Below are 18,788 nucleotides of genomic sequence, written 5' to 3'. Positions count from 1 at the left end.
TCATTCTGGAGCCTCAGATCGGCGCGGATCATGGAGATCTACTGTGTCGCGTTGGATCCATACACGTATCGATTTTTTCGAATGGTGATCAGGAATTGGAATATACCAGTTGGATACCATCTGATGTCAGGTAAGGACTCTATGTTATCAGTGGTAGGATAATCGGAGTAAGTTTGATGAAGTTAGAAGCTGTTTTGTGAAATGTCTTCTTTCGGTTTCACTGTAAAACTCAGTGAGGAAATCAACGGAGCGATTATCAGTGCGCGGCCGTAATGTGCTTGCGTGCACGTATAATATTGATCATCTAGCGTTTATTTGAAAACGATTCATAAAAAGGCCGACGAATATCAACGTTGTGGAATATTCCACTAAAAGACGATTTTCATAGAATGCTCCAGAATGAGCTGTTTTTTATATCAAAACGGGGGCTTTTCTAACTGCTCTGAAATGGAAACGACGCGATAAAAAAACAATCTGTCTTCACAGCACTGACTGGAAAATAGTCTTTGATAATGCGATGGGCAGATTAGACACATAGCCATAATTTAAAACATAGATTAGGCGATATTAACGTTAACATTGGCGCCGATGGTGGCATTCAAGCGGTAAAACGGAAAACCAGGCGTGGCACTGAAAGAGTTAAAGAGCACCTACGGGAGGCTGCAATTCGAAACTGGCCACCGTAAATGCCCAAAACCCCCACCACCTCCTAATAGACAGTCTCCTCCCCACCGCATGTATATATTCCCTCCCCGCCGTATGTATATTTCCCTCCCACCCACCCACCCCCTCCTAATGTACAGTCCCCTCCCCATCATATGTATATACTCTGTCAGGATCTAGGGGTAACAGTACTGTATATTTGAATACCGCTTATGTCACAAATGTATCAGTACTAAATACCTATATGCAGGGCCGCCTCAGGGGGTGTGCGAGCAGTGCGGTGCACAGGGCCTCGCGGGAAGGGGGGCCTCGCAAAATAAAAAAAAATAAAAAAAAAATATTTTTTATTTATTATTTTTTTTATTTTATTTTTTTATTATTATTTTTTTTTTGCGAGGCCCCCCTTCCCGCGAGGCCCTTTTTCATCACAGACCTAAAATCTAGTTTTGCTTATATGCTTATATATTTCACATTAGACACGTTTGTAGAATGTGTCTGACTTGTTCCTGTGTCTGCAGACATACTCACTATTGGAGCTCTGGGGCTCTGCAGCAGACATACTATTGGTTTCAACGAAGGGAGTGGTTACTTACATCATGTGTAGTACGCCGGCGTGCGTCAGCTGCGTTTGACTATTTCGCGCGTGCAGCTTTTGACTATTATGCTTAGTTATGCCAGCCAAGATGAAGAGGTCGGTCATTATCAGTCGGTCGGTCACCAGGGAACGTTGACGAAAGGCCTCTCGCTGGCGGGACAAATGGCCGGAGCCTTGTCATGGTGCAGTCGGGATATAGCCATGATGATGTCGGCTAGTAGCTAGCTTAGCTAAAGGCTAACTAGCGTTAGCTAACCTAGAGACAGCGCATGCAGCCAAGATGAAGAGGATGGTCGTTTGGCAGATGAACTTCGTCAACTCCACGCGGTTGTCTCCATCCTCTTGGACGTTTGGTGAGTTTTTAACCTATTCTATTAACTCTATTCTATTCCCGCCGTGGACATCTCTCTCTCTCTCTCTCTCTCTCTCTCTCTCTCTCTGGAGCCAAACTGGCCGACTAGCTGTTGTAGTACTACTAGTAGCTAACGGTGTGTGGCCTGGTGTCAGCACCTGTATTGCTTTTATCACATTGTACAGTTTTTCAGTGGTAGCCGCATAGCTTGCTTCTGCGTTAGCTAATGGTTAGCGATAGCCGGGTTGAGCTAACTGTTAGCCAGTTAGCTGTTTAGCTACGACGTTAGCTGCCGGCTGCGCTCGGCTGGGAACGTTCGTTTGATGCTATCAGTTAGCCTTGAGTTAGCTGTTAGCTTGTGCTACGACCATTGACATTAGCCGTGAGAATAGCAGGGGGTTCTGGCACTCTGACTACGACATCATCTTTGACAGAAGATGTAGTCGGGCCTGCACCATGACAAGGCTCTGGCCATAGCTTATTTTTGTCCCGCCAGCGAGAGGCCTTTCGTCAACGTGGAGACCTGTGTTGCGGCCTTTCGCCCTGCGTTCCTTGGTGCAGGTAAGATTAATGAAAATGTCATGACATTACCCCACTCTTCCTTCCTTCCCCTCCCGAATGTTTTGTTAATAACGATGTTTTTTTCCAGGCAAAACATATGTTACTTCACAACATTTGGAGATACGACATGTGCTGTGTGTGAATTCATTGTCTTGGTCGTTTGTGTAGCTTGGGTAGCGTTGGGCCGTTGGCCAAAGCTGTGTGTGGCCTGGTGTCAGTAGCCTACCTGGCTAGCCTTTAGCTGTCGGCCATTGGCTCCTTGCTGCTTTGTTTTCTCTGGTATAGACCCTCTTCTCTTTGGATTTAAGTGTTGATCTTTGTCCTTTTGGATATATGTATATTCATGTTGCCTTTGTGAAGTTATCTTTTCCTTCTGTTTTGTTCTTTCATTAAAAGTTGAATATCCTTTAGGGGGTCATCTTTGCTTATCTCTCTCATACATGCTCTCTCTCTAACACACACACACGACAAACACACATGCTCTCTCTCTCTCTCTCTCTCTTTCTAACACACACAGTCTGCCTATGGCGGCCTTTCTCGATGGCTAGGCTGTGCTCGCTGAGTCTGTACCAGGGGTGTAAAAAGTACCCAGAAATTATACTTAAGTGAAAGTATGGGTACTGTCTCAAAATCTGACTCAAGTAAAAGTCAAAGTATCTGGCTAAAAACACACTTGAGTAAAAGTCAAAAAGTCCTACTTTTAAATGTACTTAAGTACTAAAAAGTAAAAGTATTTTTTTTTTAAAGGGATAGACCCCAGGGGTCTCAAACTCATTCCATCGTGGGCCACGTTTTCATTTTAACTACACATTGCACCAGGTGAGTTAGTTGAAGAGGTGAGCCAATTAGTGAAATCATCAGCTGGTGTTTAGGCAATGCTGAAATGAAACCAAGCATATACTCTGCCCACAATGGAATGTGTTCTGCGATAGACAATGCTGAAATGAAAGAACATATGACACTTTTTTTGCATTAAAATTATGCACTTCTCCATTGAAGGTCAACTAACATGGACGGCATTCACATCACAGCATGAATAATATCACAATATTAAAGACCGAATACTGTAGTATCCTGAATAATATGACAATATTAAAAACAGAATGGTGTATCCTGAATAATATCACAATATTAACCACAGCATACTGGATTATCCTGAATAATATCACAATATTAAAGGCAGAATACTGGAGTACCCTGAATAATATCACAATATTAAAGGCAGAATACTGGAGTACCCTCAATAATATCACAATATTAAAGACAGAATACTGGAGTACACTGAATAATATCACAATATTAAAGACAGAATACTGGAGTACCCTGAATAATATCACAATATTAAAGACAGAATACTGGAGTACCCTGAATAATATCACAATATTAAAGACAGAATACTGGAGTACCCTGAATAATATCACAATATTAAAGACAGAATACTGGAGTACCCTGAATAATATCACAATATTAAAGACAGAATACTGGAGTACACTGAATAATATCACAATATTAACCACAGCATAATGCGGATTTTGTACTCCAAGTGAATGTCGTTTAAGGCACTGGCCAAAACATTGAAAGTATGGGAGCCCTTCAGTCTTCTGCAGGCAAGTGCAACAGAATGCCTTTCAAAGCTTTCAGTGTCGATCCAGTGAGCGGTTACCCCTATGAAACTTCTTCGTCGGGCTGTCCAGCAATCTGTTGTTGTCGCGATCCATTCAACTTCACTCATAGCAGCAGTGACTTTCTCTTTCATGGTTTGAGCAGCTTTGCTGATCTTCGAACGGCCAGTGGGCCTCGTCATAATGACGTTAGTGCTTGGTCGCAAACCATTTATCAGGTTTTTGAATGATGGCAACTCAACAACACTATAAGGTTGGAGTCCTTGAACTATTTATTTTTTGTAGATAGGGCCATGGATGCTCGTCTTGTCCGTCCACGCTGTCGCCGACCGTTTCGTCTTCTTCATCACTCCTTGTGGCCATCTTCTATGGCTTGTCACTCTGACTGTCTATTCTTCTGATAACAGGTGTTTAATCAAAGATCCCCGCTTTCTAGTCTTGCACAAGGACCAATCAGCATGGGTATGGGCGGGTTCATTTTACATTGATGGGGATTTGATTGGCTGTTTACCTGCGGTCGCAGGATTAATAACGTTAACGTTAGTTTGGCGAGATAAACAATTCAAATATACTAATTAAAATGGTTGGACCTGCGAGATTTGTACTTTGTAGGTCTGCATTTTAAATGTAAGGAGTAAAAAGTATGTTTTTTTTCTCTGAAATGTAATAGTAAAAGTACAAAGTATACAAACCTAATAATACTTGAGTAAAGTACAAATCCCCCAAAACAGTACTTAAGTATTGTAACGAAGTACAATTACTCAAGTACTTTACACCCCTGGTCGGTACCTAGTCAAGGATCTTCAATCACAGTGCTCAGGTATTCTGCCACTGTGTACTCTCTGTTTAGGGCCAAATAGCATTTCAATTTCTTTCCAATGTGTCTCTCTCTCTGTACACTGTATATTGACTGTAGAACGGGAGCTCTCTCTCGCTCTCTCTCTTGCTATATGTTGACTGTATCATGCCCAGCCTCGGGCAGCGCTGATGGAAACAAGACAAACGTCTTTCTCAGGTCTGCATCCCCTTAACAATTGTATGTATTGAGCCGTACTGTATTGTACCCATTCTGCAATCTGTTAAATAAAGTTTTCATTCATTCATTCATTCAGAGTGTCTTCGAGAATGGCCAATCAGAGAAACGCGACGCACGCTTCCGCTGGGAATAAGCTACACGCGCCCCTGACAGACATAGCTGGCCCAAAAAAAAATTCGAAGGTCAGCCCTATAGCATAGACACAGTTTTCATTGACGACAACGTTGTGTTTCTGTCGCTCTGAGTGAGACCGACGGTGTGGATGTTCCTGGGACAATATGTCACGGTATAAGAGTGAACACACACGACTATGCTTGCACCTCATGGTACCAAAGCACCTCAAAGGCGCTAAAAACAAAATTACAAACATCTCAAAACAAACTGGTCAGACTACTGCTTGACCTTACTCCTAGAACCCACCTCACCCCTGCCCACTTTGACAACCTAGGATGGCTTAGAGTAGACGACAGAGTACAGCAACTTGCAATGGGCCTGGTCTACAAGATACACTACACGACCAAGGTACCCATGTACATGACAAAATACTTCCCAAAGGTCAGTGAATACCACGATCACAACACCAGAGGGAGCTCCACAAATCATGTTAAACCCAGATTCGGCTCAAACAAGGGACTAAACACGTTTCGCAATTATGCCACATCAATGTGGAACGCCCTACCCAAAGCTGTAAAGGAATGTGAATCACTACCCACTTTCAAAAACACTCTCAAAAAACACCTACGGGAGACTGCAATTCGAAACTGGCCCCTGTAAATGTCCGAACACAACCCCCTCCAATGTACAGTAAATTACCAAGTATGGTCTTGTCAATAATCCAATGTACAGTGTTGTTTGTACAGTTGTACAGTGTCCCCCACCCACCCCTCCTACCCAACCCCCCCCCCCCCCCCCCCCCACTCCTACCCAACCCCCCCCCCCCCCCCCCCCCTACCCAATCCAATGTACAGTTTCTACGCCTAATGTATATACTCTTTTCTTTCTGGACTCTTTTCGTATCACAAACAGTACTGTAATTGCAAATCTGGTATGTCATAAATGTATAGATGTAGCAGTACTGTCTATCTGTATGTCATGTATGTCATATATGTTACGATGAATTGAAAATGGGGGACCCTGATGTAAACAAGACGAAAGTCTTTCTCTGGTCTGCATCCCCTTAACAATTGTATGTATTGAGCTGTACTGTACTGTACCCATTCTGCAATCTGTTAATAAAGTTCATTCATTCATTCATTCATTCATTCATTCATTCATTCATTCATTCATTCATTCATGATGTGTTACCCTGGGCTGGGCCCCAGACAGACAGAGCTGGCAATGGGCTACTTTGTTATGTAATATCAGTTCAACCATCCCCCCCCCCCTCCCGCCTCCGTCCAATCAGACCCTCGACCCCAGAGAGACGTAGTGGGAGCGGCCAATGAAAACGCGAGATTCTACATACATGGCCCGCCCCCCCAGACATTTTCTCCTCCTCTACCTTTTAGACAAGAAGACGTTAGTCTCCACAAATGTATCGCAGGAATTATAGAAATATGACAGCGGCGACTTTGATGATCGAACGGATCTAAAAGTGAAAACATTGCATCGGGCGTGTTGGATCGGAGCGTCCCGCACGGAGGAGAGTCCCGCACGGAGGAGCTGCTGAATGCGTCGTGCGCGATCACACACACGCACACCGCACACACCGACCAGATGTCTGCAGACGAACCGTCTATTCGGACTAGACACCGGTGGTGATGATGATGATGATGATGATGATGACGATGGCGATTCTCGGGGAATTATTAAATCACACGGAGGAAGAAGAAGAAGAACCGTTTTATTAAGAAGAGCTAAAGGAACAACAAGGGGAGGAGAGAGGGGCGGTCATCATCATGTCGTGGTTCCTGCTGCTCTGCTGCTGCTGCTGCAGGCCCGGACCGTCCACACAGCAGGGGCTCCCGGGGCAGGGGGCTGGGGCGGGCCCGGGACCGTCCACACAGCAGGGGCTCCCGGTACCGAGTGCCGCGGACACTCTGGTCTGGGGACCCGGGCTGGAGGCGGACATTGTGCTCCCGGCTCGATTCTTCTTCATCCAGGCAGCGGACAGCTCAGGGAGAAAGTAAGTATGGCGTCATTTTTTTTAGACTCTAGCCCCCAGTGGTTTTCGATTTGTGTGTGTGTGTGCGTGTGCGTGTGCGTGTGTGTGTGTGTGTGTGTCATGGTCTCATGAACCACCGAATAGACACGTAATAATAGCCTAGGTCAGGGACCCCCATCTGAGGAGATATTTGTTGTTAGATGGGATTTATTCCAGAATTCCCAAACTGTCTTTACCGTGCGTGTGGGGGGACAGCTGTAATAGGGGTGTAACGGTACACAAACACCACGGTACGGTACGTACCTCGGTTTTGAAGTCAAGGTTCTGTACGGTTTTCGGTACAGTGGGGGAAGTTTGGCTTTCCATGTTCCACTCAGGGGTAGTGTGCAGTAACTAATTGTACGTGTAGGGCTGTCAACGAATATTCTATATTGAAATTAATAATCGACTTGTAAAAAAAGAAATTAAAAATGATAATAATTATATTAGATTGTGAAAAAAACAGCCCCCGGTGGGCGGTCGTTAGTGGTTAACGTACCGCTGTATTCGTTCGGTACACTACACAGCCGTTCGGTACGGTACGGTACACACTGAAACTTGTTCGGTTCGGTACGGATACGTGCACCTTGTCAGGGCTCTACAGTGCGACCAAATTGCTCGCATATGCCCCTAAAAATATTTGTATGCGAACCGTAAAAATCAATTACGCGCACGCTGTGCGAATACAGATTATAGCCTCTCGTCTTTTTTTTCCTCCGCTGCGAGATCGTTAAAAAACTACAAGTCCCACATTGCACTCAAGCCAACGGTCCAATCACAGTAGAGTGAAGTGACTGGTTTCATGGGAAATAAAGCAAATGACCAATCGGAAGCTCTCATTTTTCTTGTTTACTTCCTGAAACTCCGCGATCAGGGCTCTCGTTTTCCGAGACACTAACTTATTATATAGTATCTCTCTTACCAATAGCAATAGATTTTAGAACACCTAGATTTATCGATAGCAATAGTAATATAACGTTAATGCAACAAAACGAATGCCTTGCTTTGTTAATCATAACGTTGATGCAGTAGCGTATGTCGGTGTGTTGGCTGTAACGGACATGACAATAACATAACGTGTACACATTAAAATTGCGATAATCTATTCTAACATTTTCAAATCGATGCAGTTGAATTTCCCCCTTAGGATCGATGCATTGTTACACCCTACACCAAAGTCACTGGCCCACTGTGTATCTGTGTGTATAATAACTTGGCTAGCGTTATCAACAGCAGAGGTGGGCAATGGGTCCAGCTGCAGCGCCGGAGTGCAAGCGATGTGATGTAATTGGCAGACTCGACTATCAATCAATGGTCTACCTGACACGCAAACTCAAACAAAGTTTCTGTACTGGAGGTGTGATTGATTGATTGATTGATTGAAAACTTTATTAACAGATTGCAGAATGGGTACAATACAGTACAGCTCAATACACACAATTGTTAAGGGGATGCAGACCAGAGAAAGACTTTCGTCTTGTTTACATCAGGGTCCCCCATTTCAATTAATCAGGAAAGTGTACAGTATTTCAATAGGCAACCCTGAAAGGATTATTTTTCTAGAAGAGCAACACAGCCAAAACATAAGCATTGTATGCATAAAAGGGGCTAAAGTTAAGTGACTGAACCTTTTGTAGCAGTAGTTTGATTTGATAGTTTATTTGATAGGGACAGCACATGTTAATGAACATCAAGTACAAAATGTAAACATGCAGGGTTGTAGCAAGAGCTAATTTACACACATGCACGCACAGTACAAATATACATTTATTTTTGAAAAAGAATTAACTCTGTTACTTGAAATATTTTCACTGTGCTCCTAAATATTTTTGGGTGCTCCTAAATTTCTTTGTGTGCTCCTAAATTTTTTCATTTAGGAGCATCTGTGCCCCTAGTGAAAAAGGTTAGCGTAGAGCCCTGCTTGTGTACCCCTACAATGTAATGACAGCGTCATGAATACACACTTGCGACAAAGTTTGCGCCAGAGAACAGGGATTAAAACAAAAACAACAACAACAACAACAACAACAACAACAACAACAACAACAACAACAACAACAACAACAACAGACAGCGTTCCCCTGGGAGTCGAGTGTTACTGGACCTTTAGGCAACAGAAGGGCTGTGTTCCTCCCCTGTTTGTCTGGTTACTCAAGAGTCTGGCGACACCTTCGCTTCCATTCATGCCCGTTGTAAGCAAACAACATTATTGTTGGCCGTCTGCTGCGTGTTAAATAAATAAATAAAACATTATTCTCACACGTCACACACACACACACACGTTCATTTAGTTTGAACGTCATTGGAAGTGAATGGGTTCGGATAATGTCATGTCATTGGGAGGACACTGAGTTGTGTTGATGGCATTTCTACACACATGCACTCTGCATCTCCTCCTGGCCGCCTGAGACCCACTCCTGGGGGGTCATCGAAGAGACGCAGGCTGTCCTCTGTCCTGCTCCTCCTGGGGGGTCATCGAAGAGACGCAGGCTGTCCTCTGTCCTGCTCCTCCTGGGGGGTCATCGAAGAGACGCAGGCTGTCCTCTGTCCTGCTCCTCCTGGGGGGTCATCAAAGAGACGCAGGCTGTCCTCTGTCCTGCTCCACGGTGGTGGAAGAAACCCACCCAGTGTTCCACCATTGACTCAAAACACACTTCTTCCACCAATATCTGAATACAAAAAAAAACACAAACCATCTTACTGTATTTTACTATTAAGTACTATGCTAATATGTCTATACTACGACCTACCTACTATGCTAATATGTCTATACTACGACCTACCTACTATGCTAATATGTCTATACTACTATACTATACTATGTTACTGTATATATTACTACCTACTATGCTAATATGTCTATACTACTAGCTACTATGCTAATATGTCTATACTACTATACTATACTATGTTACTGTATATATTTGCTAATATGTCTATACTACTAGCTACTATGCTAATATGTCTATACTACTAGCTACACTATGCTAATATGTCTACTACTATACTATACTATGTTACCTATATTACTACCTACCTACTAATATGCTAATATGTCTATACTACTAACTACTATGTTACTATACCTATACTACTACCTACTATGCTAATATGTCTATACTACTATCTACTTATGATATTCAGGAAAATATTAAACGGATTTCATAGGGCCCTAGTTAAGGTGAGTTAATAAATTCACTCTGAAAATCTGCTCCACTCTGATAAACTGACTCTTTGGTCAGAGCGTCCAGTGTGCACTCTGAGCCCTCAGAATTTCCAAACAACTTGAGTGCGCTCGCTCTGACACTGGTTGTAAATAGTTATGAGTGTTGTATGTGCCTCCCCGTATTGTAAATAGTTCATATGTGTGTTGTCACTACTGTATGTATAATTGTAAATAAGTACATTTATGTGTTGTAAATAAATATTGTTAATATTTATTTACCAAATTTATGCGCAATCATTTCATTTCAGCTCAGTGTAGAGAAATGCACCGATACTATGTGTCTAACTATGCACCGATACTATGTGTCTAACTATGCATCTAGGGCTGGGCGATATGACGATATTATATAAATATCGGGTACAGTTCATTAACGATACACTTTTTTAACGTATCGTGGATATCGTGATGTTTTGCCCAAGAGGATTGTGTCGCGTCAATCTGGTCCACACGTTCAAACTTTTGAACAACGCCGCCGCCACACACACACTACTGCATCAAAGTTACTACTTATGGTTAACAAAGGCATTCGTTTTGTGGCATTAACGTTATATAGTTACACGTTCAATAACATCAGCGTATTTACCCGAACATAGCAACGTCCGAAGACGACATAGATAGCAAGCATTACTCGTTCCTATCTCAGCCCGTGCTGAGTTGTGGCCATTCTGCGGTCTGTTAATAAAGTTTTCAATCAGACAGATGTATGGAAAGGCTTTTATTATAACATTCATTGCAGTAAAATCATTATGCCTCGTTTAGTCATGCTGCAGTGCGCTGGTAATCTTATCGTCGGCCGCGGGGAGCTACAGTAACGTTGTTGTTGTTTTGGAGCTCTCGTCAAAATCAATGGAGGACATTCAAGAAAGTTAAAACCGAATAGCGCTTGCCGATTGGTGCTAAGAACAGCAGGGCGGGTGCAAGCGGTGTGACGTAATTGGCAGACTCGACTGTCAATCAAAATTATTCTGTTGCCGGCTGAATGATTGAATGAATGAAAACTTTATTAACAGATTGCAGAATGGGTACAATACAGTACAGCTCAATACAACAACAGTGGACTGGAGGATGAAGACCAGAAAAAGACTTTCGGCTTTTTTACATAAGGGTCCTCCATTTTCAATTCATCAAAACATTTAGAGACATACAAATATACAGTAGTTTCATAAAAATGCTAAAATGCTATTGATTGATTGATTGATTTAAAACTTTATTAACATATTGCAGAATGGGTACAGTACAGCTCAATACATACAATTGTTAAGGGGATGCAGACCAGAGAAAGACTTTCGTCTTGTTTACATCAGGGTCCCCCATTTTCAATTCATCATATTTCATATCTAAATCATATAATATCTCATTGCTAAATATATGCAATATATAATCTAATAATCCAATAATCTAAATCTAATATATAATATAAAAATGCTAAATGCATGGGTATTTTATTTTGTCTTTAATATTAGCTTGCAAACTCAAATACTGTCTTGGTAAGCCTCATAATGAATTGTTTGGGGAAAAAAAGAAAAACATTGTGATGTGTATCGTGTATCGCCGAAAGGTCAGAAAATATCGTGATATCATATTTAGGCCATATCGCCCAGCCCAGTGGCGGCCGCTGGCGCTGGTGCCTTGTAGGTCGCAGTTCTCGTTAATAGGTCGAGTTGAAAATGTAATGCTCTGAGATGCTCTGGAGCAATCTCTCTCTGTCTCTCGGATCAATCAAATCAAATAATTAACACATGTATGTTGTCATTTTAAACAACTCACCATTCATTCATTATGCATCAGCAGCAGCTAAATTAATGTTATAGTTCACAACACAGCAGCGCGTTTTGAATCGCTAGCCTATTAATTATCGTCTCAGCAAGCACAGTCAATACTTTTTTCCGTAGCCGCATTTCGCGGAGACAGCTGTGTATAGCGAGAGAGAGAGAGCGAGAGAGCGAGAGAGAGAGAGAGACTCACTGTTTAGTTGAAACGTCCAGGGCAGGAGAGCTTGATAAACGTGTATAATCCACTGTTGATGTATATCCACTGTCCACTGTCTCCAGACTGCATCCGCCATAATAGCTTGTTAGCCAAGTGTTAGCTTGTTAGGCTGTGTTAGCACAACACAAGTACATTTCTTTGTCCATTTTTCCGCGTCGAACAGACTGCAAACTACCTGGCGTTCTATCGCCATGCTCTAAGACAAACTCTAACCTTAACCAACTTTGAAAGAGTGCCTAAGCTTAACCATCTAAAGAACTTGCAGTCACGGCACGCTCTGCTGCCTGCATTTCACAACAACACAACAACACAACTATCTCTCACCAACGGACCGGTGACCGGAATAAGCTAGAATTGGAATATTAGAAATTGGATTCGGCCAATCAGAGATCGTCTCTGTGAAATTCTGCTACGGAAAAAAATACTGGCGTCGGCCAATCAGAGAGCGTCTCCGCGAAATGCGGCTACAGAAATTCTTGACGCTACTGGCTAGACCGCTTCAAATCGCGCCCGGATTCCAACATAATAGTCATATTTCAACGCACAACGCGTTACGCACTGATTGGCTTCAACGGATACAGCGATCAAACCGTGACGCGCACTCAGAGCGCTATTGCGTCTAGCCCGGGCCAAGAAATTAAAAAAAAAAAGTGATGTCACTTCCTGTTCAAGAAAACGAGTATTTTTTTATTTTATATAATAACGTTATATTGTGCATTGGAAACACAAACATACTTAAAATGAGTAAATGTTATTAATTTTAAACATGTTTATATTATTTATAGGGCTATAAAACTAAAAACTAAAAAGTTTTATTTTCTTCTTCTCTCTGATTTAACAGCAGTCAGCAGGTGGGTCGGCGCCCTTGCGCCCCTAGTGGCAGAGCCGCCACTGGCCCAGCCCTATAAATACTATGTGTCTAACTATGCACCGATACTATGTGTCTAACTATGCACCGATACTATGTGTCTAACTATGCACCGATACTATGTGTCTAACTAGTTTCAAGTTTCTTTAATAGTTGTCATACAGAAGTACAGAATACTTTCATACAAAATGCTTCTTACTGTTACGCTCCAGAGACTGTGCTAGACAAGATAAGTATCAAATAACATAGTATAGCATGTAAATTAGAAGTAGAAAATGAGGTCACAGTGTTCAGTATAGACATATGTACAATGTTCGATGCAGAATAGACGTAACTGAGTTACCATATAATATACAATACTATGCAGTGTACTAATATACAATACGATATAGTGCAAAGCAGAAATGGGATGAGGTACAATTTAGGTACTATTTACAGTAATGTGTACGAGTTGTAGTGCAATCCTTTATCAATAAATATAAAGTGTGGGGAGTGGGTGCTACACTGCTACAGTGTGTTTGTTTAAAGTGAGTGTGTGCTATAAAGTGTGGGGAGTGGGTGCTACAGTGTGTTTGTTTAAAGTGAGTGTGTGCGTGTGGATGTGTGTGCTATGTGCGTTTGATGGTTGTTGTGTAGTGTTCATTGTTCGTTGAGCAGCCTGATGGCCTGGGGATAGAAGCTTCTTCTGAGTCTTTCTGTGCTCGCCTTGAGACTCCGGTATCGCTTGCCTGACCGCAGCAGTTCAAAGAGGCAGTTGTTCGGGTGACTGGAGTCCTTAATGATTTTTAACTATGCACCGATACTATGTGTCTAACTATGTACCGATACTATGTGTCTAACTATGCACCGATACTATGTGTCTAACTATGCACCGATACTATGTGTCTAACTATGCACCGATACTATGTAAACTATGCACCGATACTATGTGTCTAACTATGTACCTATACTATGTGTCTATGTACCGATACTATGTGTCTAACTATGCACCGATACTATGTGTCTAATTATGCACCGATACTATGTGTCTAACTATGCACCGATACTATGTGTCTAACTATGCACCGATACTATGTGTCTAACTATGCACCGATACTATGTGTCTAACTATGCACCGATACTATGTGTCTAATGTACCGATACTATGTGTCTGTTGACACCACGTATCCATGACACATGACAACACAATAGTAGTTTGTGAAAGAAATCCTAGGGGAAACACTGTATACCCCCTGCTGTTTGTTTGTTTTGTTATTTTAACTTCACTGTTTTATACTTCCTGTTGTTTGTTTTGTTTTTAACCTCAACTTTTAACTGCCTTGCTGTGTTTTTATGATCTGTAAGGTGACCTTGGGTGTCGTGAAAGGAGCCACCAAATAAAATGTATTATTATTATTATTATTATTATTATTATTATTATTATTATTATTATTATTATTATTATTATTATTATTATTATTATTATTATTATTATATTATTATATTATTATTATTATTATTATTATTATTAGTGTGGGTGACCTGGCGAAGCCAGGTTGCAACCCACACTATACATATCCATACTCTTTTTCTTTCTTTCTTTATTCCACCGATTTTGACAACACACTCGTGCCAGAGCGTTCGCGCCCCATACACGTGAAAGGTATCAAAACGACCGGCTTGCTCCAACTCGATGTGCTATTCGAACTCGTAAAGTTTCACAGCACCGTCTGGCTACGAATCGACTTTAAACGGTAAAATTTCGGAAATACAGTGCAATTTAGAGTTTCAAACACTTTGAACACTTTGCAACACGTAAGCGTTCGCGCACCATACACGTGAAAGGTATCAAAACGAGCGGCTTGCCTATGGCAACTGCGGTCTTCGAACCCGTAAAAGTTTCACCGCACCGTCTGGCTACGAATTGACTTTAAACAGTAAAATTTCGGTCCCATTGGGAATGCATTGCATTTTAGAGTGTAGCAGCTGAAATAATCTTTTTCCCCCTACCTTGGGTGAATTGCGAGTGTGATCTCAATTTTGGACGTAGAAATAAAACAAACACATCAAAACGATGACACGGCTGTCAACCCGCTCACAAAAGAAAAATAAATGGAATTGGACATTTCTATCTCAACTGACGACCATTTGTTTGAAGGTTCTCCTCCCCATTGACCGCCATGCAATCGCCCTCTAGAAATCACATTTTTCACACTATTTTTTAGCCTTCTGTTCCGATCGCCGAAGGAGTGCCACAATATCGCACGAATGTCACAATATCGCGCACAACCCTTCGCCTACTCGTTGTAGTGCTCATGTGCGCGTCACAACGCTTCATCTCTTATAGTTTTCTTTTAATCAATGTGACAATGCAGTCATGCATCTGCCTCCATAGAAATGCATTGGATAGAAAATATGCAAGTCATAGTGATTGCTTCACCTGTGTGGCTCATGGCTCACTCATGATTGGTTCAGCTGTGTGGCTCGTGGCTGAGCTGCCAATGACATCATCCACTTAACCCATCATTGGCCATCACTGTGTTGCAGTACTGAATTGCTGACAGCGCCCTCTGTCTTGTGGGTTGTGTCATTGTACTCAGTAGGGATATCCTCTTTCATTTTTCATTGGTCCATGTTGACCACCTTTCATTGGTCGATGTTGACCACTCCCCCGATCCTTAGACCACGCCCCCTTAGGCCACACCCCCTCAGTGTATCTCTTGAACCGTTTGTCGTAGAGACTTGCGGATTGTGCCATTGGTCGATGTTGACCACCTTTCATTGGTCGATGTTGACCACTCCCCCTGTTGACCACCTTTCATTGGTCGATGTTGACCACTCCCCCGATCCTTAGACCACGCCCCCTTAGGCCACACCCCCTCAGTGTATCTCTTGAACCGTTTGTCGTAGAGACTTGGGGATTGTGCCATTGGTCGATGTTGACCACCTTTCATTGGTCGATGTTGACCACTCCCCCGATCCTTAGACCACGCCCCCTTAGGCCACACCCCCTCAGTGTATCTCTTGAACCGTTTGTCGTAGAGACTTGCGGATTGTGCCATTGGTCGATGTTGATCGGAAAAATCCGAAAACTCGAAAAAATCCCAAAACTCGGAAAAATCTCAAATCCGAAAAAGTTCAAAAACTCGGAAAAATCCCAAAACCCGAAAACTCGGAAAAATCCGAAAACTCGGAAAAATCTAAAAAGTTCCAAAACTCCGAAAAATCCCAAAACTCGGAAAAATCAGAAAACTCGGAAACATCAAAAATCCGAAAAAGTTAAAAAACTCGGAAAAGTCCGAAAATCCGAAAACTCGGAAAAATCCAAAAACTCGGAAAATTCCGAAAACTCGGAAACATCAAAAATCCGAAAAAGTTCAAAAACTCTGAAAAGTCCGAAAACCCCAAAACTCGGAAAAATCCAAAAACTCGGAAACATCAAAAATCCGAAAAAGTTCAAAAACTCTGAAAAGTCCGAAAACCCAAAAACTCGGAAAAATCCGAAAACTCGGAAACATCAAAAATCCGAAAAAGTTCAAAAACTCGGAAAAGTCCGAACACCCGAAAAAATCCAAAAACTCTGAAAATTCCAAAAACTCGGAAACAGCAAAAATCCGAAAAAGTTCAAAAACTCGGAAAAGTCCGAAAACCCAAAAACTCGGAAAAATCCGAAAACTTGAAAAAGTCAGAAAACTCGAAAAGTAAGTTTTTGTTTTAGTTCGTTCGTTTTTTTGCGTTTTTGTTTTAGTTCGTTTGTTTTTTTTCTCATATAGAGAGTGAGAGAGACAGAGGAGAGAGATAAGTGTGATACAGGCTCATATAGAGAGTGAGAGAGACAGAGGAGGAGAGAGAAGTGTGATACAGGCTCATATAGAGAGTGATAGAGACAGAGGAGGAGAGAGAAGTGTGATACAGGCTCATATAGAGAGTGAGAGAGTGAACTTTGAAGGCGTTTTACCAAAAATTAGTTTTAAGAGTTTTTCCTCATACTCTGAGCCAGAAATCTCCACTTCAGTAGCACTCACATACACCAACCCTTCCAGTTCTATTCATATCTATGTTCTGAAGGTATTTACAGAAGGGTTTGTTGATATCGCATTCATACCCTGATTTATATCACATTTTATTCCTAAAAACATGGCGAAATATGGAATTTTACCATAAAAATTGAGTATTTTCTGATTTATGGAGTGATAAAAAGAGATATCCAAAATCCCCTCTGTAATAACCTTTGGCTCTAATGTGTCAACAAAATGAAACTATAATTTTGAAAATGGCATTATCCAATGTTCAGATTTCTGTCCTGGAATTATATGCATATTTAAGTAGGTCATGCCTCATTTGCATATTGAAACATAATGTCAGAAAACTTGTAATACAAAAAAGTCTTGTCTTAATATAAGTAATCAACTGGGGAAGTTTCATTGTGATATCTATTAGTTAAATGTTTTACCCTATTCACCTGTAGTGTCTCGCCTTAAATCAAAACTCAAAACCCACCTATATCGCCTGGCCTTCCCTGACTCACTTTGACTCTTGCCGTACTTGTCGACGTGTTGTTCTGTTTTGTTCTGTTTTTCCTTTGTCTATCCGTTGATTTTATTAAAACATTTTAGTGGTACCATGATTTCAAGGTTCTAACTGACATTTTGGACATTAGTTATTGTGTCCTAAACATTTTGTTATTGATAAAAGTAAAGCTCTGACAAGTGTCCTTTATGTATATGACTGGTTGAACACCTCAAATTGTTTATTTAAGTAAGATATTTTGTCATTTTGTGTCATTGCACTCAGTAGGGATATCCTCTTTGATTGGTCTATGTTGACCACTCCCCCGATCCTTAGGCCGCGCCCCCTTTTTGTATCCTTTGAACCGTTTGTCATAGAGACTCGCGAGAGACCCTCTCCCCCGTTGGCCGGCGGTGCACAGGCGTCACCCACACTTTCACAATTTCCCCCGCGCGGAATTGTCTAGTTATTATTATTATTATTATTATTATTATTATTATTATTAATATCATATGTCTATACTACCAACTACTTAGTACCTACTATGCTAATATGTCTATACTACTATCTACTACCTACTATGCTAATGTCTATACTACTACCACTATGCTAATATGTCTATACTACTACCTACTATGCTAATATGTCTATACTACTACCTACTATGCTAATATGTCTATACTACTATCTACTATGCTAATATGTCTATACTACTATCTACTATGCTAATATGTCTATACTACTATCTACTATGATTAATATGTCTATACTACTACTTACTATGCTAATATGTCTATACTACTATCTACTATGATTAATATGTCTATACTACTACTTACTATGCTAATATGTCTATACTACTATCTACTATGCTAATATGTCTATACTACTATCTACTATGCTAATATGTCTATACTACTACTTACTATGCTAATATGTCTATACTACTATCTACTATCTACTATGCTAATATGTCTATACTACTATCTACTATGCTAATATGTCTATACTACTACTTACTATGCTAATATGTCTATACTACTATCTACTATGCTAATATGTCTATACCACTATCTACTATGCTAATATGTCTATACTACTACTTACTATGCTAATATGTCTATACTACTATCTACTATCTACTATGCTAATATGTCTATATTACTATCTACTATGCTAATATGTCTATATTACTATCTACTATGCTAATATGTCTATATTACTATCTACTATGCTAATATGTCT

General features: G+C 41.2%; 1 protein-coding gene across 2 annotated transcripts in view; it reads left to right on the top strand.

Moving 5' to 3' along the window:
- Positions 1-6,307: 6,307 nt before the first annotated feature.
- The window catches only part of poglut2 (protein O-glucosyltransferase 2), a 126,683-nt gene continuing 114,202 nt past the window's right edge, over positions 6,308-18,788 (top strand). For both annotated transcript variants that reach the window (XM_084313760.1, XM_084313759.1), the window contains exon 1: positions 6,308-6,954. In XM_084313760.1, coding sequence (XP_084169886.1) covers positions 6,728-6,954 — 227 coding nt within the window. In that variant the 5' untranslated portion in view covers positions 6,308-6,727. The remainder of the gene's footprint in view (positions 6,955-18,788) is intronic.

The sequence above is a fragment of the Notolepis coatsorum genome, assembly GCF_963971535.1.
Source record: "Notolepis coatsorum genome assembly, chromosome: 5".
In the NCBI taxonomy this organism is placed as follows: Eukaryota; Metazoa; Chordata; class Actinopteri; order Aulopiformes; family Paralepididae; genus Notolepis; species Notolepis coatsorum.
Note: the sequence above shows the minus strand (reverse complement) of the source record. Positions and strands in the feature narration are given on the sequence as shown.